The sequence below is a fragment of the Nelusetta ayraudi genome, unplaced genomic scaffold (assembly GCF_046127955.1).
Source record: "Nelusetta ayraudi isolate G7.1 ecotype Tasmania unplaced genomic scaffold, CSIRO-AGI_Nayr_v1 ptg000160l, whole genome shotgun sequence".
Taxonomy (NCBI): Eukaryota; Metazoa; Chordata; class Actinopteri; order Tetraodontiformes; family Monacanthidae; genus Nelusetta; species Nelusetta ayraudi.
The window spans coordinates 774318-800969 of record NW_027466210.1 but is presented as its reverse complement, the minus strand read 5'-3'; the positions used below and the strand labels follow the sequence as shown (position 1 = coordinate 800969).

The 26652-nt window shown below is 49.7% G+C and overlaps 1 protein-coding gene across 2 annotated transcripts in view; it reads left to right on the top strand.

The window, feature by feature from the left end:
• The window catches only part of LOC142880148 (carboxyl-terminal PDZ ligand of neuronal nitric oxide synthase protein), a 35668-nt gene extending 10033 nt beyond the window's left edge, over positions 1-25635 (top strand). The window contains exons 3-11 of one of the 2 annotated variants that reach the window (XM_076013847.1): positions 8628-8720; positions 8808-8866; positions 9866-9974; positions 10183-10324; positions 11047-11210; positions 12737-12898; positions 14568-14772; positions 15142-15442; positions 23115-25635. In XM_076013847.1, the coding sequence (XP_075869962.1) occupies positions 8628-8720; positions 8808-8866; positions 9866-9974; positions 10183-10324; positions 11047-11210; positions 12737-12898; positions 14568-14772; positions 15142-15442; positions 23115-23691 (1812 nt within the window). In that variant the 3' untranslated portion in view covers positions 23692-25635. Of the gene's footprint in view, positions 1-8627; positions 8721-8807; positions 8867-9865; positions 9975-10182; positions 10325-11046; positions 11211-12736; positions 12899-14567; positions 14773-15138; positions 15443-23114 lie in introns of both variants that reach the window. The other variant, XM_076013846.1, reaches the window with a different exon arrangement.
• The last annotated feature ends 1017 nt before the right edge of the window (positions 25636-26652 follow it).

The following is a 26652-nucleotide window of genomic DNA, read 5'->3' as shown; positions in this document are numbered from 1 at the left end:
GGCACAGAGAGCGGCGAAGATAAAGAAAAAAAAAAAAAAAACCCACTTCAGCGGTTCATCTTAAACAATTCTGGAGAACCGAGAGGCGGAACGAGCGGATTGATCATCTCTGAGGGGAAAAAAAAAAAACAAACCCCGCTGCGTTAAAGGACCCTGTATTCATCTGCTGTGAGTCTATTTTCCCTCCAGCAACCATGGGCAGGTTTATGATCTCACTTTCTGCGCCAGGAGGAATTATTTTGAGGGATGAGGCGGCGGATCAACTTGGCCCATTGTATCAGAGTTTGTTGGAGAAGTAATGAGGGGAAGTGCTACATTTCAAACTGGCAGTTATGCCGCCCTACTTCCTTCCTAATGTTATTTGAGGTCGTGTTTTTTTTTTTTTTTTAAGGCTTCAACGGCTCGCGGTTGGGCTTTTTTTTTTTTTTTTCTTTCCGCGTGCCCATCCTGCTTCTTCTCATCTCCTTCCAGTGCGCTACGTGGAAGAGCCTTGAGGTCTTGTTCTCCGGCTCCGATCGCTCTGGATTTCACCGCCTTCATCTCTGCGTCTCTCTGTTGTTTAATTTTTAGACTCTTCCTCATCTCGTCCTGACAGTTTCCTTTTGCTTTCGACACTTGCGCCGCTGGTGTTTGATCGCTAGCGGCGGCTTAGCTCGGGTAGCGTCTCTTGGAGCTACCTGACTTTGGGTAGTGTGAGACAGGTAGAGCGTCATGGGCAACATAGCCATCGTTTTGTTTCTTCAGTGGCCACAGCTCTGTCCTTTTTTTTTTTTTTTTTTTAATCAACCATGCTAGCGCCGGCCAACTGACAAAGGAGGCTAATGTGGCTGTCGCTCAGATTAGCGGCGCCTCGCTTCGGCCCGTCGAGCTCCATCCGTCGACTAACAGGCGTCACTCGGACTGCGGCGGGTTTAAATAGATCAGGCGGATCCCCGGCTATGTTTCGCCCCGCGCTCCCGATTCGTTGAAAAGTTCCCTTCCTCCTCCTCCTCCTCCTCCTCCTCCTCTTCCTCCCGGCCGTTGTTTATATAGCACACTGCCGCGGTGCTGCGGAGAAAGTTTGAGAAACTGCAGCATTGAGCACATTGTTATCTCTCCTCACATCAACCCGTCAGGGCACAAAACCTGAATGTATAATGATAGAGGAAACAGCCAATAAGCCCTTTAATCACACTGCGCACTGCAGGCATTAGCATATTTCCGTATTTTCCCAAACTCTGTACTTTTTCTCCCCCTTCCCCTCGTTCCTTTGAATAATTTGATCCCCCCCCCCCGCTGGATTGCAGCCTAATCTTTGCCTTTGACTGGTCGCCGATTCCGACTTTCGGGCGATTGCGATAAATCCCCAGATCTCCCTCGTCATTCCGCCTGATTGTCCCGCCGGCCGGCCTTCACCTACAAATGGCGATGTGGAGCCACCGCTGCACTTAATTACATGGTCGTCGACAGTTAAAGGGCAATATGTGGGGGCGGTTCGCGCGCCGGGAGGAATGTTTCCTCTCAGCCGTGTAATCGCTGTCATGGACTCGCTGCGCTCTGCTCTTATTTGCCTGAAGTGCGCTGTTTGCGTGACCTTGGCAGCGGGTCTCTTGTGACGGGGACGGTTGCGTTGAACAGCAGTTTTAACCGACTCACTAAAGGGCCATGATAAGAATGTATCTATTTCTCAGTGTTCTCTTTTTTTTTCTTTTCTCTCTCTAATTTTGAATTAAATACTTATAAAAAAAATAATTCAATTACTAAATACAAAACATTTCAAGATAAAGCCACACACACACTTGTTCCGTTTTTTAGTGAAGAGAGCAGCAGTTTACACTGTCAACAGTACGTGGTGCCAATGGAAAAAAATTTACTTTCACCTTTGACCTTGTCTCTAATGCCAGCGTGCAGTTATCTTAAAGGCCCAGCGTGTGAGATCTAGCATCACCTACTGGTGGCAAAGCATATTGCAAACAGCAACAGCAGAAGAAGAGAAAGAAGCAGAGCTCCATGTGCATTTGCGAGGCAATATTCAACAATGGGCCTTTGCGTTGTATGGGATAAAAGGCATGATACCTCTCCAGTGTTCTCTGTCTGCACTTCCTACGTGCTTTCGCTTTGTTTTTCGTCTCCACTTCAGGCCCACGCAGTGTCTGCGGAAGGGCAGGGGGGAAAAAGAACCCGACGGCGCCGTGCTTTCCGACGGGTGTTTTAATCATCGCGCTCGCCGAGCTGCGAGATATCACCGCCGTTTCTCATTTCCTTCCGCTAAGTCTGAGTCGGTGTCGCACCGAAGCGCAGATCCTGTGTCCCTTTGATCTGTTTAATTGCTCCGTATATCTGGTATCCCCCGCGCGTTTGTCTTGCCTCGACTCCCAGAGTGTCGGCGGCTCTTCCGCCCGCCGACGGAAGAGACGCTCTTGCCTTCGGACACGTCGGGTCCAGCGTCCAGCGTCCAGCGTCCAGCGTCCAGCGCGTGCTGGTCCTCCAGGATTTAGGCTGCTGGGTGGTTGTCGGGCTCTGTGAGAGCTCGCACACACACTGCCAAAGCCTCTCCCAAAGGGGGCTTTTTTTTCTGTGTGTGTGTGTGTGTGTGTGTGCACGTGAGGCACAGATGGCGCCCCTGATTGACACCGTGTCCCCTTAAAAAGAGGGTTAACAGGCACTTAGAACCTCGCTTTGTTTTCTCCTCAACGGCTCCGCTCACACTTGGGCTGTTTTGCTCGTGCAGAATGTGGGACAGTGACTCACTGGAAGGAGCCAGCCGCACCGAGGGGAGCGGGCGGAGCGTTTTAAAATTAGCAAAAAAAAAAAATCTGAAATCTCCCGGAATGATAAATGAGTAAGGAATTGTTTCGCAGTTTGGCGAAGAGCTCGGAGAGCACATTTTCCTCTGCCGCGCCAACTTGTGGCGCCCCCTGTTGATCAAGGGTGTAATTATATGATAGCTGCCCTCGACTCGGCTCTTAAGTTCTTGGGTTTTAGCGTAGCGGTAATCCCATTACTCTGACCGCCGCGCTGGCAGACGATGCTGCTTTCGGACAGACCTGCACTCGCCTGGATGAGAGCACATATCCCAGAACTCAAACCTTGTCCCCAGAGAGCGGGACGCTTCGTTGAGTATCGCCCTCAGGCAGGGGGAAAAAAGAGCTGCATGGAAATACCCAGCTTGCAACGAACGTCCGTACCTCCCGTGGCTGGCACCACGTTCAGTGAGTTCAGCGAAAAGGAAACACTCGAGTTCTCCAGCCAACGCCGCACTGGCGTCCCACCTGGGCGAGCGTCATGCGGGACCTCGTTCGGCTCGCCGGGGTAATTTCCAGCATCGCAAACCCAGACCTGTTTGTGCGTGTCTGAACGTCAGGGTTTGGCGAAAGTGAAACCGTTTCGTTGGCGATTGAGCAAAGTGGGAACCTTCTGTGTGAAGTTGAAGTTTGTTGGGATCTTGGAAGTCAGGTGCTGAAATGTCTCCAAATGGGAAAAGAACCTTTTGGGGTTTGACTTTGTGCGTTGTCGCCAGTGATGTTCCACAACTCGGACCAGAATAATCTGAATCTTTGCCAAATCGGTGCCAAGTCTTGAATCTCTTGTGACTCACAGCTACGTGTTGAACGGATGCTGTGATTGGCCCTCTGAACGCTGCCAGAGGATTTTGGGCCGGGGGGGGGGAGGGGGTTTTCCGACTGCAAGTGTTGCTTTTCTTGCTTTCAAGTCTTCTTGACTCAGCTTCCCGCTGCCTCTGACGGGATTATCGCCCGGTGTTACGTCACTTCCAGGTTTCGTCATTAAACAACTGAACCTGTAGGCCAAGCCGTTTTTTTTTTTTTCTTCTCTCGGTTGCGTTTCTCCCCCGCGCCTGCAACATCACCCAAGAGTGACTGTTTGGCATGCTTAGCTTGTTCCTTTGTGTTTCCTCTCTGTCCCGTGTGACTCAGCCTGAGTGGCCGGCGTCGGCGCTCTGGGACTGGCTGTCCTCCCGCTGCGGCCGTCAGCGAGCCACTCAGGCGTGGCTCCGTTCTCGCTGCGGACAACCTCAAGGAGTCCCTGCCCGGGCCCGTTCCGGCCCTCAGCCCCGTCCTGTTGCGCTGCGATGAATTTGCCTTTCCGAGAACCGGCGGCTGAGTCATCCCAAATTTGTGTCCCGAATAAAAAAAAACAAAAAACTTTTCAGCCGTCGGAGGCTTAAACTCCAGATTAACGAGGATCAGTGTTGGGTAGCTAATGGAACGGGCTTGATGACGAGGTTTTTGTTTCGTCGGCTTTGGTTTTTTTTTGGTCTCCCGACTCCGTCCAGACGTATTAACGCGACCCCGGAATAGGTCGATAGTGTCTGTCGCGCGCTGTTAACGCTGTGGCAAGCGGAGCAAATGGAAAGCGATCTATCTCCAGGAAGTGGAGCCCGGTGCTGTTGCACTCGCTGGGTTTCTTCTGCGACCGAGACCTGACGCGCCAGAGGTATTTCACAACGCCGCGGCCTCGGCTCCGTTTCGTACTCTTGCTTTTAATTCATGCAGAAGTCGCTGATAAACAGCCGTGAAAGTGGGCTATTTCCTGCCAGCGCGCCGTCTCCCTGAGGACCCAGGGTGTTGCTGCTGGCAGACTGGAGCCCGCGACTCCAGCCCTCCGTAAACACCTGCACTCAAGCGGAAACCACACACAGGCACTAGCGAGCGTCGCAAAAGTCCAGCACGTCGCTCGCATTTGAAACAGTTGTCTGTTTTCATACACTGCTGCCCCTCTCAGTGGGACGTCCGAATGCTGGATCCGGGCCAAGGTCTTTGTCTCGCCGGGGCTCCTTCTCGCTCCTTTGTCGCTCGTGTCGGGACTAAAGATGCGGCGCGCCGGGTCACCTTGGCGGCTCGGGCCTCTCTGTCTCCTCGGGAGTTGCCTCCGCCCCTCGCCGTAAAAACTAGCCTGCACGCGGCGAGGGACAACAGCCGTGCCCGGATTCGCTCCCCGTGCGATCTGTCTCCACCGTCGGAGAGCATTTCAAGCGGATTCTAGCAGAATTAGTTCTACTGCTGCCCGGGATTTCTGTTGAATGGTTGGACCACTGCTGTTTTCCTCAGCTCAGTTTTCCTCCCAACAGTCTTCCCTTTGTGCGTCTAACTGGTGCTGGTGGTGCTGGTGGTAGTGGTGGTGGTGGTGGTGGTGGTGGAGGGGTGGGGGGGGGGGGGTGGATGAAATTCCTTGAAAGCTCCCTAAAATCCCGGGGAATTGTAATGAAAGGGGGGTTGCTAGGCTGCGATCCATAGGGCCCATTGTGCGCTCCAGTATGGATTCAGCCGCACCACTGTGAGCGTCAGCGGCCCACAATGCACTCCTCCTGAATTCCTCTGCTTTTTTTGAAGGGCGACAAAAGGAGAGTGGGCGGGGTTTATTCCATGATTTGCTTTCCAAAAGCTGCATCCTGGGTTGTTTTTGTTTTTTTTTTTATATCCACTATCAAATATCTACAAAAGGGCAGGAGGAAAAAAAAAACAAAAACCCCAATGACCTTTTCAACGGTCCAACCAAATAATGTTCACCATCAAGTCGGAGGCTTTTCAGCTGGAGCCTGTTGACAGGGTGCCCGGAGAAGAAAACAGAAGGCTGTTTCCCAGCCGTTGTGCTTGTATTGACCCTTCCTGCGGGATAATGAAGTAGGAAGTCAACCGACTCTTTGGGCCGGACCGGCCTTGCGGTGGCGGAAACAAATGGTTTTGGCTGGTAATTAAAGGGGTAGTTCACTGAAAAAGTGGAACTTAACCCCATTTATGACTCACCCCGATGTTGTCGTTTGTCCTCGCGGGCTCTTTATGAATGACGCCGCACGAGCAGCGACAATTGACTTTTTTCTCTCTGTGAAAGTCAAGAGAGAAACATCTCGATTTCCCTGGTTTTTATTTATTTTTTTTCAGAGAGCCGTTCTGCCGTCACTGACGATTGATGGCCCGGCCCGGCCCGCTCGAGTGCGCGCGGGCCGCCGCGCCGAGAAGAATTTTCCCGGCGCCCCTCGCGCTGCGGGCCGCACGTTCCGCGCTCGACACATCAAAGGTGTGGCTGAAGGTGTTTGTTCCAACTCCAACTGAGCAGCGTGGAACTTTAAGCCCGACAGCTCGGCCCGCGTTTTACCTCCGTAATACGGCCCAGAATAATCCCCGAGTCGTTCCTCACGTCAACCGGGTTGCTCTGCACGGTGTTTTTCTTTTCTTTCTCGTCGAGCTGGGTTTTTTTTTTCCTTCTTTTTAACCTGACACAGGGGTTGTTGAGGGAAACGTCTGTCAGGAGCTTTTAATTATCTTGTTCCTGCGACGGCAACGGGAAAACGGTGGAAGGCGCCTTTCCATCTTAAATATTTCAAACCCTTCAAAATGCCAGTAATTTCACGTAGTAGGCATGAAATATTGAACATTCCGCACGAAGGAGGAAAAAAAAACATTGCTTTTTTTTTTTTTTTTTTTTTTTTGCATCATCAGAACTTTTACAACTCTGTGTCAGCAGAGGGCGTCGGCAAGGTGACGGAACCTGATAGAAAAATGAAGACTTTTCAATGAAAAGTTGTTGCACGCTTCACCGCAGTGTTGTGCTTGCTGCCTGTGATTTGTAGGTCAGGCTGCCTCCGCAGCGGCCGCTTTAATCTCGCATCGCTGCCGTCTTTCCACCTTTTCCTCATTCTTCCTCCTCCACCACTCGGCTACCATCTGCCTCCTCCTCTGCCTCTCCGGAAAAAAAAAAACAAACAAAAAAAAAAAACAACCCACCCACCCTCCCACTTAATCAGCTCTCTCAGGACTCACTTGTGTATAATTAGAGGCCAGAACTGTAATCATTAAGGAAGCTAAGAAACTAAGAAGCTAGAGTGCATTTTAACAAAAAAACAAAAAACACATGCGTATGTATGAAAAACGAGGTTACAATGACGCTGCTGAAAAAAAAGCAGAATTCAGCTCTTCAATTTCAAGGTTAGTTTTTTTTTTTCTATGTCAGTGTGCGTATGCGTTTGAGGCCGTGTCATGAGCGTGGCGTCCTGGGTTTGTCCTCTGGTCAGCTGGACACAAAGGTCGCACGGTTTCCCCGGGACGACGACCCGCGTCCCCTCGTGTTCGCTGCACCTTCGCTTCGTCTTCACTCCGACGGTCCCCCCCCCCCCCCCCCCCCCGACCCCTTTTCCCTTCAAGGAACACAGTCTTTTCATTTGCCCACCTTATGCTTTATTTATACGTGGGGGTGGTTTCGAAGTGCAGGCACTTTAATGGTTACCGCTGGTTTGAAAGTCGGCGTTGTCACAATAAGACTTGTTGAGATGGTTTGAAGTTTCAGACAAAATAATCGTGAAACAAACATTTGGCAAGTTGTTGTTGTTGTTGTTGTTGTTGTTGTTTTTTTTTCAGGTAAATTCAAATTTCTGCGTACTGTGGCTTAAGTTGCAAAAACAGTGCCAACACCAGCAGAGGTAGCCGTGCTTCTCCATCCAATATTAACAGTGCTATTCATTATTAATTCTACTATCTGATATACTATACTATCTTGTTTGTGCGTGTGTTAGAGAAACCTTGCGTTTCAGTTCTTTCTAACCTGTTCATTGGTGACAAACAATTGGCGTCCTTTCTTCAAAGTCCACACCCAAAATCCAAACCTGCAGTTAAAACGACTGCGATGTAAATGAACAACTCCTCGGCAGAGGAACCAAAGCGTTGACGAGGCTATCGCCCGATTGCCGGCGTCGGCCGCCGACAGGAGAGCCGCTGCAGCTGCGGCCTCGACGTCCCGCCGCCAGGCCTCGCCCCGTTTTTTTTTTTTTTTTGGAGCCAACGCGAGCTGAACTCGAGCTGTTTCATGTTTTAAAATGAGTCTAATGCGAGCCGACGGGCCGGACTCCTGAGTGGAGGGGGCCCCGGCCAGCTGACGAGCAGCAAACACGTTAGTCACTCAGCGCCGACGCAGCTGTTGTCGCTCCACTCAGCAGACAAACCTGCAACCTCGGGCTCCTTCCACTTAAGACTGCTGCTGTTTAATTCAGCTGGCGTGCACTTTATTTTTATTTATTTATTTTCCTGCCGCGGAGGCCAGTTGGGTTGGAATAGTTATCAGCTGCAGGGGTTAATTAAGTGAAACCCTTCGCTTTTAACGCTCTTGGCTTCGCATTATCAGGCAAAACGGGCCGTAATTGGCTGCTGTGACCTTTTTGAGCGCTGGTTCTCGTTCCAAGTCAGGGTGACGGTGGGAAAATGCTGCCGTATCTCTTTATTGTCTTGAAACGTTTCATCGAATCAACCGTTGAAATAATCACAACCTGGCCAGTTTTTAGCCTCTCAAATTTTTCTTCAAAGTTTTCTTTATTTTTAGCAATAATTTTGGCCATTTATAGCCATTGGCTGCTATTTTTAGTCGGCTACAGTTAGCTACACCAGCAAACTGTGGTTTTAAAAGAAGTCTTCAAAACCCACTCGTGCTTTTGTCAAGACGCCTCTCATTTATTCACAGCCTGTCATGTAGCTTTTATTTTATTACTTTTACTTGACAAACACTAGATAGTTGTAAATATTGTATGTCACTAAGTTACAAATAATAAATAAAGCCAATTGTGTTCAGTCGGGGGGGGGGGAGGGAGGGAACCAGCTCGTGATCTGCTGGTTTCTAATGCCGTCGTTTCCATCTGCTTCCAGTATGAGTTCAAGGCAAAGAACATCAAAAAGAAGAAGGTCGGCATCATGGTGTCCGTGGATGGCGTCAAGGTGACCCTGAGGAAGAAGCAGAAGGTAAAACGTTTTGCGGTCGTCGTTTGCGACCTGAGTTGTGGGCGACAGGGAGTTCAGCTTCATGACGGCCGCTTGTCTCTGCCGCAGAGGAAAGAGTGGGCCTGGGACGAGAACAAGATGATGATCATGCAAGATCCCATATACAGGTCGGTCACGCCGCTCCTTCTCTGACATGGATGTGTGGGCGTTAAGGGGCCAGTTAGCGAAAAAAAAAAAATATTGAAGTTTGAGTGACATCTTCTCGCATAAGAAACCTTCTGGAGTTTAACGGATGGAAATAACCTTGGAAATATATGCCTTAAATTGGGTAAAATTGAAATGTTAAGCTAACCTTCGGGAACGTTCAGCCTGTGATTCGAGACTTTTCCTGTAAAATAATCTCTCAGCAAACCAAAGCAAAGCAACTAAGCACCCTGCGGCTAACGGCTAACCCGCAGCGGAATCCGAATGACGCCCCCCCCCCCCACGCTCTCTGACATGCACCGCTAATGTGCTATAATGTGCTGTAAACTGTGGAGCGTATGCCGCTCGTGCCGCCTCCTTGAATTATCGATGGCGCACGCGGGGAGCGTGTTTTTTTTGTGGCGTTTTAAAAGCACGTAATTACCGCGGGTTCACAGATTAAGCATGAGATCTGACGCTAATGACGGTCGCACTCCGTCTCCGTCCATCAGCTGAGCTGCGTTCAGACTTTTCCACAGCTGTGTGTAGAAGCTGCAGTGAGAAATGATTACAGCTTGCGAGAGCCGCCTTTAACTCTTGGGGGAAAAAAAAAATCCCATTTGGTGGTTTGAATCGTGTGTGTGTGTGTGTGTGTGTGTGTGTGTGTGTGTGTGTGTGTGTGTGTGTGTGTGTGTGTGTGTGTGTGTGTGTGTGTGTGTGTGTGCTTTTGTTAATTATGGATGTATCTCTGCGATGATCTTATTCGGGCCCGTTGGCGTTAAATGTCATTATTTCCGCCGCCTGCGTGTGGCTGGTGACTCTCGGTGTGGCGCAACTCCATTAACGACTCTGATGATGTTTCGCCAGTTTCCCATCTCGTAAAGTCCAGAGCTTGAACCTCCGTGCCGAGCAGCCGCGCCCGCTGATGAAAAAAATCTGTCTCATTTGGTTGTTTATTCCCCCCTCCCCCCCCCTCCCCCCAGGATTTTCTACGTGTCACACGACTCCCAGGACCTGAAGATTTTCAGCTACATTGCCCGAGACGGCTCCAACAACTCCTTCAGGTGCAACGTGTTCAAGTCCAAGAAGAAGGTGGGAGGACAGATGTGTTTTACCTCTTTATCTGTGTGTGTGTGTGTGTGTGTGTGTGTGTGTGTGTGTGTGTGTGTGTGTGTGTGTGTGTTAGTTAAAAAAAAAAAGAACACCTTTGTGAGTGTGAATAAGGCTTCTTCACTTCTTCCATTAACTACTCCATCACCACCCGCCCTCCCTACAACAAATACCCCCCCCCCCCCCCCAGACCCACGCCATGCGCATCGTGCGGACCATCGGCCAGGCCTTCGAGGTTTGCCACAAGCTCAGCCTGCAGCACGCCGAGCAGGACGCCGACGGGCAGGCGGGCGGAGAGAGCGACAAGTCCTCGGAGGAACCCGGCAGCCAAGGTGAGTTGTTCCAGTCAGAACAAAACAGCGTAGTGTTGGGTGTCTTAAAGTGGCTTTGAAATAAGTTTTTAAAAAAAAATTGGGTGGAAATGGTGGTGATAACAATACCGGTGGGTTAACAATTATAAGAAAGACAAAGGAGTTAAAATTACATTAACAACTCCGACAGCAACGATGCAAAAAAAAAATTCTTTGACCTTGTGTTGTTTGTAGAACAAAAGGTTAACGACGGGGGGAGGGAGGGACAACAGAAACATCTCCGTGATTAGGGCTCTGAAAGCGCCGGGCGCCTTGAGAGGGTCCTCGCCTGAGTGACCACTAATGAGTGTAATTTGCAGAGCAAATGAGGGGCTTTGTGGCGCGGTGCCGCAGTCGTGAGGCGTGCAGGCGGCGTTGAAGCACCAGGCTTCGTGCTGCAAATGACAATAATTTCAGCTTTGGTTGTTTTTTAAAAAAAAACAAAACAACAACACATGAGGTCAGCGCTGTTTTTTTGACACGAAAGATTTCTCCAAGCTAGTTTTCTGTTGGGCTGGGATTAAAATCTGCGCGTACAATCACGCATTCAACAGATCATTCATTAAAGCTTTTAAAGGTCTTCCTAATTGGAAAAGATTAGCTCTACGTTTGCAGCGCATGATATATTATATGATGTGACTTTAAACACATAGAGCAACACTAATATGAGCAACCCGCTACATTTTACCCCTTCCCCTCCGCAGGCCAGCAGCTGACGGGCGGCGAGCAGGGCGAGGAAGAGGGCGGCGGTGGCGGCGGCGGCGGCGGCCGGCGAGGGGACGAGGCGACGCTGAACGAGAAGGCGCTGGGCGAGATCCTGCAGAGCCTGGCGGAGCTCAACGTGGTCAAACCGGGCCAGACCGTCATCGTAAGACACACGCGTTTCCTAAATCACGCTTGTGACGTCGGCAGCTGGGGATTCTCTCTCAGGGGCCCTCAGACTCAAACACACACACACACACACACACACACACAGACACACACACACACACACACACGCTCGGCCACAATGCGTTTCCTTTGGATTTGTCACCACCGCGCAGCTGCGGGGGAGGACGGGGTGAGAGGGGGGAACCTGAACACTACTGCTGGTGAGAAGAGGAGTCGGGGGTGTCGGGGGGGAAGGGGGGGGGGAGGAGGGGGGTGCGTCTAATCCCAAAAAAAGAAGAAAAAACCCGGCGTGCTCTCTCTTTTGATTTGTGAGAAATGCCACCATAATCCCATGGAGGGCTCGGTGAAACATCTGCTCTGCGGAGATAAGCGAGGAGGAGCAAGGGGAGGAATGTGAGGGGGGGAATAATGAGAGGCCACACCGAGGAGAAGGAGCCGGGTTGGAGAAGATGCTGGTTTGCGTTGGCACTCTGAGCCAGGCCATTGGTCAAGTTTTTTTTTATGAACACCAAGTTTGCACGACTGCTTTTAACCGTCGCTTTTCGCACGCACGCACACACACACACACACACACACACACACACACACACTCTCTCACAGGATGATTCATCAGCAGCGTGCACCTGCTGTTTTCAACAGCGATTCCCAAGTGCAGGTTCCAGATCCTCCCGTGACTTGGGAGGAAAAACAAATGTTGAGCCCGATCGACGTCATCAGCCGACCTGCAGGGCCACCTTCATTGTGTCGCGTACTGTAAAATACACAACCTCCCTCCTGCTCCGCTGCTTCTCATTGGCTGTAAAACAACAGTCCGTCTGGGGCAGCGAGGCGGGAAATCATCAACGCCACACTTGCCTGGCAATCCAAGTTTTTCAGAGCAGCGTCTCTGTTTGAAAACATTAGTCTTTGTAAATAGAAAACGAAACATAGGTCAATAGAATATATATTGCGACTTCAATTTTTTTTTTTTTTTTTTTTTAACGCCCTAGCGCACTTTAAATCAGTTAAAGAAAAACACAGAGATAACCTAAATTAACTCCATCAGTGTTTGCAGGAACATTAGTATAAAGAAGAAGCTGATAACTTTAAGACTGTTGCCCTCGACTGGATTCTGCAGTGGGCTGGGCTGCCCTCTAGTGGAGGAAAGCATGCGTCACAGCTGCTCGGATAAAGCAGGGTTTGGCGTTTTAATGAGCCGGCGGATGAGTCTGAGGGACTCGAGGGGTCTCGGACTCAGAGGACCAGGGGTGGGAGTGGGGGGGGGGTTCTAAACCTTTTCCTCATCAATTGCATTCCAGTGTTCTAGTGTCTGGCCTCTAAAAATAGCTCCTATTATGTCTCTGGAATGCAAGAGTGGCAGCACTAATGGCTCCGGCGGTCCCATCACCGAGGCCCATTGTGTTGTTCTGGACAAACCGAAACAAAAACTTCCAAACGCCTCCTCACCGCTGTCTCAGTCACCGGCCCAACCCCCTCTTCCTCTGTTATTTTTCTGTCCTGCAGGACTTTGACCGGCGCTCCGTCTTCACCGTCACGGCCCAGGGATTGGTCCCCGGCAGCCCCGGCTCCCAGCCCCTCACCCCGCTGGCGTCGCAGCACTACCTGCAGCTCCTGCAGCAGCAGCTGCAGCAGCAGCAGCAGCACACCCAGGTGGCCGTCGCTCAGGTACGCAGCAGCAGCAGCAGCAGCAGCAGCAGCAGCAGCAGATGGCCAAACGGTTGAGATTGAGCAGCGGGACGACCCAGAGCCAAAGGCGTGGGAGGAAAAAATGTCTTCCAAGGTCGCGTGTGTGGCTAAGAGTCTAGACTTGGCATCCCAGACTGCAGCGGAGAAACTGTGCAAAATCATCTATCCAAGAAACCAAAACATCGCTCTCGAGAAAACAGGATATTTAGCCCTTTGTTTTCAGCCAACTGCAAAATAAAAGCCTGATTTTTTAGCTTTGTGTGTTTGTCAGACATCGCAAATGTTTGGAAGGTAACAAAAAACAATGCTGCGTCAGAGAGGTGGCAATTTCCTTGGTGACATCACAAAGGGGCGCGACATCCTTTCTGAGATGCGGGGCAAACACAAGAAGCAGAATTTACAACTTATACAACTTTGGCAAGTGGCATTTGCATGACACGGGTCCTTTAAAAGCATACATATTATTGAAGGGAAAACTAGAATATTTAATAAGCGTTACTGATTGGATGAAAGCACACAACCTAGTTAAATAAATGCCCTTTTGAACACACACACACACACACACGCGCGCACACACGGTCACAGGCCCTCCTACGTGTTTCTATTTACCCCTTTAGCGATAGCATCGATGAGATTAGCATTATTGTTCCTGCTTCCAGCCTCGGCTTCTGCTCCACCGGCGAGCTAATTACAGATCGATACCCTCACTGGAAGAACGCAATCCAGATAATTGCTCCTGCACTCAATTCAGCCGCATGCTAACAGTTTCATGTAACAGACCTTCAGCTGTGTCATTAATTAATTCCCCCGCTGCCAGACTGCCTGACTGACTGACTGACTGACTGACTCGCGCTGAGAACACAGACGACACATTCTAAACTTCTCTACACCTACAGCCTCTGTCTTTCCCTTTTATGCTAGCACACTTTCTGTTGGACGCATTCTGGGGGAATTGTTATTAATTCCCCCAGATGGGTTAGGGTTAGGGTTAGGGTTAGCCTGTTAACCCTAACCCTAAACCCTAACCCAATGTCTTCATACAGCGCCTCAATCAGTCAAGCGAGGATAAAACACATTTTACAGGATTCATTTACGAGTTAATAAACTCGTTCCACTAGAGGGCAGCAGCAGTGCGGTAATAGAGGAACAACGTGCAGCTGATATGAAAAGGCAGGCGTGAATAATACGTTTGTGCTCACGGGCGCTTCAACAATGTTGTCACGTGCACAACTTGCGTCGTGCAGTGCAACCAAAAACAAAAATCAGACCGTATGATGATTTTTATTTATTTATTTATTTATTTATTTTATTTTGATTTGATTTGACACTTTACAGGGCAATTAAAACAATAAAAACAGTGCATACAAAACTATAAGTAATTCAAAATGTGGGGTACATAAAAAAAATTACAGTAAAACAAGCAAATCAAAAGAAGTGAAATTGAAGATGGCGAAGTGAAGAAACGATTAACGTTGAAATCAGTTTCATTGGGGTGGGTTTTGAGACGTGATTTGGTGATTTGGTGGGTCGATCAGTACAGTCACGAATGTGCTTGTGTAGGGGGTTTGTCGCAGGTAGAGTTTGTGCAACTTTGAAAGTTGTCCCCCATGCGGTTCAACCCCCTCCTGTTGCTTTGCCTCGGCTCCAGGTGCAGCTGCTGAAGGATCAGATGGCGGCGGAGAGCACGGCCCGCATGGAGGCTCAGGCCCGCGTCCACCAGCTGCTGCTGCAGAACAGGGACCTGCTGCAGCACCTGGCCCTGCTGGTCCGCCAGCTGAAGGAGCTGGAGGCCCACTCGCCGAGGAGGAGCCCGCCTGGCGAGCCCCAGCAGGAGCTCCAGGAAAACGGCCACGGTGAGGAGAGCGCCGCCCTGGTGTTGACTGAGTTGTTTACCATTTGAGTTGTTTTTTTTTAAGATCCCCATTTTGCATGGCAAAACCTGGGGTCCTCATTCATCAATCAAAAAAATTCATGTAATTATCCATGTAACATCAGTCAGCACATTACATTACCTGACGCCACAGCGATTTAAAATGAAAAGAAAATGCAATGAGAAATATCGAACCGCAATACAACTTTCAACCAAAAAAAAAAAGTAAACAGGACAAGCGCTCAAGATTAAATTTCATTGACATTCACGCGCTTCCATTCATTAAGATTGTTGCTTCTAAGATGCAGATTTCCCCCCCCCCCCCTCCTCTGTCGTCTGTGTTTTGCAGCAGCTCCGGTCGGGTCCCTCACCCTCGACCTGAAGAGCCGCCACAGCCAGACGCTGCTGGACCAGCTCATCACCTCCACGCCGTCGTGGCCGCTCCTGACGTCGGGCCTCGCCTCCGGTCCCGGCGACTGCGCCGAGTCCTACCTGAACCTGCTCAACCTGGAGAACAGCACCAAGCCGGACGCCGCGGTCAACGGGCAGCTGGAGCCCCTGGTCACGGCGAACGGGAAGGCGGAGGACGAGGACGGCTCCTGTCGGGATGTCGTCCCGCTGACGCTGAGCAACTCGGCAAACGTGGATGAAAAGTAGGAGGCTCTTTCTTCTGGATGCTACACAAATTTATATGATTGATGATGAAAATCCTTATTTGGGCAGCTGCAAGAGGAGCCTGGAGTTACGTAGCAATTGAAAAAACAACCCGATGGAACAGGTTTTTTTTTTTTTGCATCTTCCGCGTGTTTGGTAAGGAGACAAAGAGAGGGCATCCTGACACGGCAGAACTAACGCCTGTTTGTCGTTAACTTGGGTATCAGTGCCCTCTGTGACATCACATGGGGCACTCTGCGCACATTCTGAAAGGTGACTCAAGCAAGAAAAAGAAAAGTGGGACAGAATTTGGGAGATATTGGGAGCTTTGGAAAGATTTCATGTCACGTTTTGGTTTGTCTAGTGACTGAATTCCTGAGATTCTTAATCAGTCTGAAGTGCACTTTTCCCTCAAATGCAGCCTTGCTTCTTTTCTATGCAACCAGAGAAAAACCGATCCCCTTTTCTTATTACATGCAATGCGCTGTCTTGGTTTTTTTTTTTTCTTTTTTCTTGCTAACTCACAGTCGTGTTCATTGGATTCTGGAATCCGCGCCAAGCTCGGTGAAATGAGCTCTTAGACAATTTTGTAATATTCTCCGCTGGAGGGGGGAAAAAAAAGAAAAAAAAAGGGAGCTGCTCCTTAAGCGTGCACATTCCCGGTGCTGCCGCGCCGCGTCGACTCTATCAGGCCTCCGCAGACGCGCGCGGCGGCCCTTTGTAGCTTTTAGTGTTATTAGCGGGGAACGACTCGACGACTCAGCAGAAAGCGGCTCCGGCGGCGAAATTAAAGTGTGACTGTAATCGGCGGGGTGGGGGGTGGGGGGGGGCAGGGGGAGATGGGGATTATAGAGCGGCAGCAGAAAGGGTTTTTTGAGGTTCGGCAAACAAAGACGGGATCACAATTGAGTGTTTCAAAAAAAACAAAACAAGGAGAAATGCCTCGTTGAGAGGAGAGTGGTGGGGGGGGGCAGTTCGGCCGGGATTGACAGCATCAGGAGGCAGAACGGCAGATATTTCCTTTGCACTAATTCACGATCAATGTGGTCTTTCCCTCGCAATTATTTAATAATTTAATTTAATCGCCTTTTCCCGACTGGACCGCACACCAGTGTCCCCCCTTTCCCTCGAGCAAGCGCGCACGTCGAGCCGCGGCGCGGAATCACTTTTTAATGAGCCCCTTTTAATGAGATTTTAATCTCCTTAAAGCCGCCACAAAGTGCCAGCGGAGTTTGGGGAGAACGACTTCGCCGCATGCGAGCGCTTGAGAAAGGATCCGCGCAAAGACGCCAAAGCTTTCGGTTCTCTGTTGCCGCTCTTCTGGCGTCGTCTTCCTGTCTGACGCCCGTATGATTCGCCGCGTTTGTTCCGTGCAAACGTTTGAAGCCAACAGCCAATCCAGGACATCCACGGAGCTCAATGGAAAAAGCTTATTTAGCCCTCTGTTTACAGCCTCCTGCTAAAAAAAATAAAAAAAAACACTCAGGGTTGCCTTCCCGCTCGGACTGGTGCTTTTGTTGAACATTCCACGTGTTTTTAAAGGTGACAAACAGCAAGGCGGAGCACATCGCATGGTGTCCTGCAATGCAGAGCTCCAGCCAATCACAGCTCCCGTCTGAATCTGGCCTGAAAAAGTGAAAAAAAAAAGGCTAAAGGTCAAACCTGGAATCACCTCTACAATAGCACAATGTTTCTGATAATGTAGTGTGTGTGTGTGTGTGTGTGTGTGTGTGTGTGTGTGTGTGTGTGTGTGTGTGTGTGTGTGTGTGTGTGTGTGTGTGTGAGATTATGTAACATCCAGCATCAGTTTTTCTGTCTTTCTCTGTTTTTTTTTCCGTCCCTAATTTATGTTCCTCCCTCTGAGTCTCGATAAAAGATGCGGCAGCCGGTGTTTTCCATTTGCTTCTCCTCTCGCAGGGACTTTCCCCGGCTTTATTTATTTGTCCCCGGCCCGGCGCGGCGCGGCGCGGCGCGGCGCGGCGTGACGTCACCCTTCCCGAAATGGAATTCATAAACTTTAATGATGAATACACACGCTGACGACGCACTAAATCAATTTGTTTGCTTGTTGTTGCCCCCCCCTGCCCCACCCACCCCCCTTTCTATTTCCTCCTCCGCCAGATTCTTTATGATGCCGTCGGCACAGTCGCACCCCCGCCCCACCCGCGCCCCCTCTCCTCCGCCGCGTGACAGATTTTATTGCTTCCACTCGCTCTCAGTGTCTGGAGTCCCCCGGCGAATCAATGTTTACAGCCTTTAGAGTGGCCTTACTTTATGTTCCGCAAACTGATCGGAAGACAATGCTCCGGCATCCTCTTCCTCGACCCGGCTAGAACGCAGACAGCCAAGGGGTTCCGCTCTAATATTGCAATGTGGCCTTCAGGCATTAGCCCTCAGTGGAGTTGGCAGCTAGCCTGCCGAGTGGAGGAGCGTACGATCTCATCTCGGCACTCCAACTCATAGTGTGTTGGCACCATGAGCTGAGTTTTGGATAAAAAATAAATAAATGCATAAATCTGTGCATGTGAGAAAGCAGAACGCCCCAGTGTTCTCAAAATGGGCGGAAATTTGAACGAGAGTTGTCCTTTTTGAAAACAAGCCTCCGTCTTCACTGGTCTGGCACCGTGGCTCTGGCAAACTCCAGCAAGTAACGGTGGTTTGATTCAAATGCAAACAAGTGAGAGGTTTTATAATCTAAAATCCATCCATAATAGTTTTTTTTTTATTTTATGCCCCTTTGTTTTTGCAGGCTCTGTTCTTTTAGCGCTGCAGGGTTTTTGTTTTTAAATTCTGCAATACCACAAGCGGCCAGAAGGCAAAACTGTAAATAAACACCCTGAAAACAAAGAAGAGCGCTGAGGCTGAGTGGATTGTTTGCTTTTCCGCAACTCGGTTGCCGACAAAAGCGCTTGTGCGTGAGTCAACGGAGCGGCACCGCCGTTCCATCCACACATCCGCGCTGCTAAAAGTGCAACTATGGCCCACTCGGAGATAAAAAAACAAAACAAAAAAAAACCGGGTACATATGGTGGAGCAGCGTGTGAACGCGGAACTATATATCAAACAGGAGTGAGTCACAGTTTCCTCCGGCGTCGTATGGACGGCCTCCGCACACACATGTTTTCTCTCACAGTTTCGGCCTGTTGCGCAACCACGGTTCCACACACGAGTTATTTATTTATGCGTTTATGTAAGTGGTTTGTCAGTCCACCATGTACACTTGGGTCTTGGCTTCGGCACGCTTAGTTTTTCCTTAAAGGCAAAAAGTCCAGTTAGGAGAAGTTTCACGCGTGTTCTTGTCTTGTCTCGTGATAATGAACCAACATATAACTTTATGTAACATTGGAAGCGGGGGGGGGGCGTGACTTACCTGTGCATGCGGCCATACTCCCCAGATTACAGGGACTCTCGCCTGTAATTTAGCTGCCATTTAGAACACGCTTGCCTGATTTCTTGCAATTTGCAGCCGCTCTCGTCAAACCTCTCTGCCATCCCACACACTGCTCCCACGCACTCTCCACTCAGGAGGGTGTTATTCGCTTCTGATTTCTAAAAAAGCAGGACGCCGTGACAGAAGCCCATTGTCCCCGCTTCAGAGTTTGAACCTCCTACTTGTTCCGCCGCTCGTCTGCTTCCGTCTGCGGGGCAAAACTTTCACCATTTTTTTTTTGTTTTTTTTCCCTCCCCCATCATCATCTTTTCAACAACCGCAAGTTAATGAAGATGAAGATGCTGTTGTTGTTCTTCTTGTAATCCGCAGATCTTCCAGCGGGTTTCCGCTAATGATGTGTTAATTTGCACTAAACGATCCTGACTAGCCGCTTTGGTTCTGGTGGTTTGAGATGATGTTTCCAACACAGTCGGGGTTTGATCTCTTGCACAGATTGGAAGGCTTTTTAAATTTCCAAAGCCTGGCAAAGGAAGTGAAAACTATCAACTCTCTCATATAAAAACCTACTGTCACACACAAAGTATCTCAACCCCGACTTGCACTTCCACTCCCTGGTGTGTTAAAGTAGCAAAAAACTGAATCCGATCCAGCTCAGCGTTCCTGTCTTGGGTCGGCCTGTTTTGGGAATCTCCTGATCTTCCCGGCACCAAACATTAGATTAATTAATCATCTCAGTAGATTTTCAGACAGTCAGATTTGGAGCGCTTCCTTTGGCCGCGACGTGCATGAGACTCTCTCGGCTGAATCATCGAGATTAAGATTAACAGTTGCTCGAAATGAAACCTATTTTTGAAAGGGAGAAGAAAAAAACCAGAACAGATGACAGGCGGCTCCCGTGGTGCTGTGTATAAAGTTACGCAAACATTTCACAACTGAACAGTCATACAAATCAGATCAGTCATCAACCTATTTTCAACCTATTTTCATGTTATGTGAGCATTTTGTTTTTTTGGTTTTTTTTAGAGTTCCTAAAAACAAAACGTTGTGTGGTAGTAATAGTAGTAGTGTCTGAGCAGCTTCTCTCCAGGTTCTCCGGCTTACTCCCACAATCCATTCACCTGCGGCAGTGCAGGAAAAGCAGTGAAGGAAAACTGGTGGGTGTCGAGCTGTCAGGCTGGTTTGAAAAGAAAGGCAAAGAAAAAGAGGCATTCAGTCAGATGCCTGGGTCTTGTGTTTTCATGATCTTTTAGTTTTAGGAAGATGGTTAAAGCCTGCTAGTCTGGCTAAGTACCAGCCCAGTCCCTGAGTTTACCCACAATAAACGATCACATCATCTGCATATATGCACCTGATCATCTGCATATACATGCAAAAACATGCATCCAGAAGCAGCAGCTCATTCACACCAAAGCTCAGACGCCCTGAAGCACCTGAAGAATGCGGAGTCGCTCCTGCCGCTCTAACTGTGGCCTCTCTTTGGTGCAGGTGTGAGGACCCTCTCCTGCTCTTCCTTTTCATCCTCTAACTCCACCCCTCCCCTACCCCATCCTCCCGTCAGTCAAACCGACACCACCCAGTGAGTTCTTGCCCTCCATGGTCACGTCCTGCATCTCGCCCTCCTCATGGTTCTGCCTGCGCCGGCCCTGCACCTCCCTGCGAGCCCGGGGAGCCTTCTTTTGCTCATCTTCTTCCTCCACCTCCTGCTCTTCCTCTTCCTCCTCTTCTCCTCATCTCTGCCCCTTCTCCTCCTTCTGTGTGAGTATGACCAGCATGTGGAAGCAACGTCTGTGGCACAACAAGCATGGCAGTCAGGCGGCGAGCTGAGCGGGCTCTGCTGGCGGGCTGATGTGGCTGCGTGCGGTCATAAAAACATCAGCGTTCAGGGTAACCAGTCAGACGCACTTCCTGTTGTGCATACAAGCATGCTCTCTCACTCCCCCTCTCTCTCTCTCTTTTTTCAATTCATCCTCTTCCCTAAACCCAGAGGGCTTGTTTTATCATGTGCAGTCCGGCCCAAACAGACATGATGAATCTTGCTATGCGTCGTCGGAAGTATTTTTGTATTTACTTTTCTTGAACAGTGAAGCCGTCAGAACCGGGGAAAAGAGTTTCTTCTTGATCTATCCGCCTGGGACACACAGTGGTTTACTCTGAGCGTGTGTACGTGTGACTGTGTTTGACATGTGCAGAACAAAATTGCCGCCTTTTCAGGTCTGGTGGAACAGCAAAGTCGTTCTCAGGCACTATTGCCCGCCAATCAAACCTCTGAACATAACCCCCCAAATAAATCCCCCAAATAAAATTCTTCTCACAGGAGAGCCTTTTTTCAATGGCGGTAATATGAAACAGGTTGTCAGTATTTTCCCCGTCGTGACTTCACTTCAAGTGTGATGTCATTGTCTCATGAGCTCCAAGATCTGCGAGGTGTTCTCCATGAGAGCTCCTGCCTGTCTGTAACCATGTTTCTGAAATGTAATATTGTATACCTGCAAATGCAGCAGCGTGTGTTAGCCACTGTAAATGTCTCCCAGGAAGCTTTAGATCGGAGCAGCTAGTACTTCCTGAGGGACACGTTCAGTAGGGGCCTGAGGCAACATTTGGTATAGAAACACATCGTTTTGCCAAAAAAACCCACCAAAAAGGAGTAAATCGTCTGCAAAGGTGATGATAAAAGGGATGATCTTGGTAGAATTTCTACTGAGATTGTTTTTGTTGCCCTTTTTTGAAATCAAATGCAAACAGAACATCCATAGTTGGATATGTTTCATTTGGGGACAGCGTTTAAAAATACACGCTACTGTATAAAGTCACATTTGTCTCCTTTTTTTTGTGATGGAAAATCGCTCTGCAGTCATAAATCTACACAACACAGAAGAGAAGGACCAACCAAGAGCCAGACAGGCTGGAAATAAAAGATAAGGCAGGGGAAAACCAAAAGAAGGGGCGCCCTACAGTGCGAGGCGCTGAGTCAGCGTCAAAAGGAACAAGAGCAGAGGGACAAAAAGGAAGAATTTCCATCATCCAGCTGCGAATTTATCACCCTGAACTTGGCTGCACCGTCGTTCACATTCAGAAACAAACTACACAGCAAAGGCACATTTGACTCAAAAGTCAATTTGAGACTTTAACAGGATCAAATTAAAACGGTATTGCATGGAAAAAAAAATAATGGGCGAGGTCAGAGCGTTTAACGCTGGAGTCATTTCTGAACAAGCCTCACGGTAATCTGTCGTGTTCTTTCACGAGGTATTTTCACCACTTACCACCTTACTACTCGCACAAACGTCCCGCTAATAAAACTGGTAATGGCGCCCCTGGGACACGAGTCAAGGGGAGTTTATTTCAGCGCTTAGCACCCCCTCACCACCCCCCTCCCCACCCCCCCAATCCTCCCCCAGTTCCGTGCACCCTCTGACCATTTGTTAGTGCAGGAAACGGTCGGATAATCATCTGTGGAAATGGTTTTTCCCGCCCCCTCGCTGCGCCATTAGTCATTCGTTACTGTGTCTGCCGTCGGACGGCGGCCCTGGCACACCAGCCCCAGACGGTAAACGCATCAGTGGCCGCGTAAGTTCATTACAGAGAGACGTGTTGAACCGGAGGCGGGGGGGCGGGGGGGTGGGGGGGGTTGGACGGCTACGGGGGAGCGACCGCAGCAGAAGCGAGGCTTGTTAGCCAGCCAGTGTCAGGATTCATTGTAAAGAAGATAGCTGCATGTGTGTGTTTGTGTGTGTGCGTGTGCACTGTATCTATTTATGGTGTGTGCTGAGGGGGAGGAGGTGAGACACCAGCGCTATCCTCCTCACTACCTCACCCCTCCCCACACTTTTCCTGCGTGTCTCCCCCGCTCTGCCTCGGTCCCTCTGTTTTGGCAGCAGGGAAGCTGTGCGATGGAGGAAAGGTCCAGCCAGCCGTGTTTTGCCTGGTAACAGTGATGGCGACCACGGGGCGGTTTAGGTTAACGGGGGTGTCATGTGACTGGCAGAGAGAAAAAATACTGTCTCCAGGCTTTTCACCCCATAAATTGCGCTGATAGGTTTCACTTCGAGACGATTTCTGTGCATGCAGTGGTTCTGTGTAGGTTGCACCTTTGGTCTGTCACCGTCCTTTGAATGGGATTTGATTTTCAAAATGACACCAAAAAAATAACTCCATTCAGGGTGCACCAGTACACGGTTACCGCAGTAACAGTTACCACAATCACCAACATTTCCAATGAGAACCTTCCCCAGACTCTGGAAAACTGAAACCAACCAGTTCCCTTCTTTTCCCCTCTGCAGGTGTAAACAGACCATCCCCAAAATCGACCCGCCGCCGCCCTCCCTGAACCGCAAACGGGCCAGCCGCACCCTCTCCCCGGGGTCGGAGGTCACGGCTCTGTTCGCGCCGGCCGATGCCGCCACCAACGGCGGCGGCAGCAGCCGCAGCAGCAGCCTCTCCTTCCCGGACGTGACGCCGAGCTCGCTGTCGTCCGCCGACTTCCACTCGCTCAGCAACGCCGACAGCAGCGGCGACAGCAGCTCCAGCTCGGCCAGCGAGGACTCGGGCGTCCGCTCGGAGACCAAGTCGCTGCTGTCGCCGCTGCGGGACGACGACGACGACGACGACAACAACAACGACGACCCGTTCGGGGAGCGCGGGACGTTCCTGTCGGCCTCCAGCCGCTGCCACAGCCCCCAGGAGGAGCTGGTCTCGCACCCCGGCCTCGCGCCACCTCCCACGGGGCCGCGGGCCTCCAACCCGATGAACGACACTCGCCTTCACATCAGCTTCTCCGAGGACGAGCTGCTGGAAGGCAGCACGGAGGAGGCCGGCGTCACGCAGCGGAGCCAGGAGGAACTGGCAGCCTCCACCTAACGCAACATCCCGACTGTCAAACAGACACTCCTTTGTTTGCACTAGACACCATTTCCGGACCTGTAGAGGGACCCTCCGTCCACTCATGGCAACAGCGTACAGCCAGATAGAACGTAGCGGCTGCAGGGGGGGAAAAAAAAAAGAAAATCAACATGCCATTATCAGAGAATGGACGGATTTAGTATTTTTGTAATGAGATGATTGAGCTAATATCCCTTTGTAGTGACTAGAATGTTAAGCAGAATACATGTAGCAATTCTTGCACTGGTTAAAGTCACAGGCGATATGATGTAGAATATACGGCCAATGAGGGAACACATATTATTTTATTTTAATTTTTTTTTTGCTAGCGACCAACGTGAAAATGTTGTGTTTTGTTTTGTTTTTTTGTATTCGGTCACTCACTGTGATGCAAACAAACTGTAAATCTCAGTGGGGGAAATCATCCAGCGTTGTTGAAGGGAAGCCTCGCCGTCTCCGGAGCACCTGGGAAGGAAGCGGGAGGGTGAAAGGAAGAACAAGAAAGTCAGAAGTGAAAACTGGAGGGATAGAAACAAGCAGATGTAGTTGTTTTCTTTGGGGCCGGGGGGGCCGGAGGGGCACCAGGGTTGATTGAGTTTCCAAATGTTTGGTGCTAACTGCGATATTTATTGCGCTTTTGATTACTTGAATCTGTGCTGGGGGGAAAAAAGTATTGAATTTGCCACGTTGGGGGTCTGTGTATGTTATCGGCTCTGTCGACAACTTGTGGATTTCCGTATTCACTATCCCGTCTCTCTTTTTTTTTTTTTTATCACGTTCTCGTACTTAGCAGCAACAACGATGGAGCCATAGATTGCAACCGCCTGAGTGGCAGATCTGATAGACATGGAAACGTCTGTGAATAAAGGGGGAAATAATTGGGGTGTTTGAGGAGAGAAAGAAATCTGTGCAGAGGGATTTCCTTCCTTTATGCCTGGGATGATGGGTGCGTCCGTCAAATTACACTGATAGGGTGTATGTTTTGCGCGTGTGTGTGTGTTTGGCATTATTCAGGCCTCCGTCAGTTAGCCTCAGTGATGCTATCAGGTGTATTGATTGGATTAGCGACCGATAAAGACTCTATCAGTCTGTCGACAGCCGAGATTGATTAAACCTGGGTTTTACCGTCGGTGCTTAAAGGCCCCGCGTGTAAGATTTAGCACCATCTGGTGGTTAGAAAGCATATTGCAAATAGATCAACTTTTTTGTTTTGTTTTTAAATGCTGTATAGCAACATTCCTGTGGCAATATTGTCTTGGTAGCGATCAAAGAGTAAAGCAGTAAGTTCCATGTTAATCTTTTCCCGTATTACATTATCTTGTAATGTAATAATACGAGTAATAGACTCTACTTCCCATTTCCTCACTGATTTCTTACATTTTCTCCACTTCCTACAAATGGAACTACGTCTTACGTGATTATAAATATGAGTAACTGAAAATTGGCAGTTTTATTATGAGTCACTTTGTTCTACTGAGTATTTCTACTCAGTTTTACGCCAGGAGATCCATTGTAAATGTTACACCTTCAAGCATAAATTTCTCCCCAATCATGTTCCGGCTTTGACCTTTTAAATTAAGATAGTTTTAGTTGACCGACTAATCCGAAATGAAATGAATTAATTTCATGATGATGTTCGAATCTAACTGGAGGAGGGTGGAAAAGCAAACACCAGCGGTGTTAACAATTTGCTAGCGTGTTTGATTAACGCAAGTGTAGTGCTGTAAGTGGTGTTATCGGAAGGAGTAACGCGATGGGCCGGTGTGACGAAGTGGGGGAGGCGGTTAAAAGGTGCAGGTGCAATTTATTTTTTTTCTTTTCGCGGAGCGCCGAGGCTTCTCCACACAACACACGACAGGATGATGAAACAGCAATAACAACACATGGAAGGAGGATATTAATAAAGAGAAATAGCTGAATGACTCCAAGCGCCTTCCCGTGTCGTCCTTCACCAATTATTTCATTCGTGTTTCACTCGTGCCGTATGCAGACGACTCGTTATTTTACGACAAACGCCCCCGCGGATGGTGGCTACAGCACCATGTATCCGTATTCAAAGGGCCCGCTGCTCATATTGCTGTGCAAATGAACTGTCACCGCATGCTGACGCGCCTCCTCTGTGTCATTTTCCCAATAACTGCAGCGGCGTAAACATCATTTCACTCGACGGTGGAGGCAAACAGGCCTCGGACTTGGAGCTACGCTGGCAGACGCATTTCACCTGAGAAAAAAAAAAAAAAAGATTGAGAGGGGATTCACGTCTCCAGATGCTTCTTGCATCTTGAAAATTTTTTTTGAATTCACGTCTCGGAGCGTTTCCATGGCTCGTTCCTCATGCACTGAAGAGGAAATCCTCCAACTCAGATGGGTGAGAGCTGCTACTCCCTCTTCCCCTCTGCCTCCCCGCTGGACTCGAGAGTAAACGCACCTCTCGTCGAGGCCAAGCGAGGGGCCTCAACGAGGCGTGCACCGACCTATTTGCGGCGCAGGAATCCCCCAACCAGCTGATCAATAATGCATGACTCGCGTGCCGCTTCTTCTGTTTCTCCGCCACCGCCCCCCAGCACCCCCATCTGAGCCCGTTCAGTCCCCGGCCGCATCTGATCCGCGATCAATGGGACGACGCGATCGCAGCTCGACGCCACCCGCGCCCTTTGTCCTCACCGCCCATTAAGGCTGCGGTGGAGGCGTCGCTCTGTGTGCTGACTGGAGCGGCCGACCGCCACTGATCAAAGCCACAACATCGTGCCGCTCGCCGCTCAAAGGAGGCGGAGCGGAATCGTCGTGTCTTTGCACTTTTCATAAAAGCTGCCAGTGCGGGTGAAGATGAGACAACAGCTTTGGCTTTCTTGTTGCTCCTCGTCCTCAGAGGGTTTCCTGTCTGTCCTTTACAGCTCCTACATTATTGCCCGTTTCAGATCATTATCTTTCATCTCCATC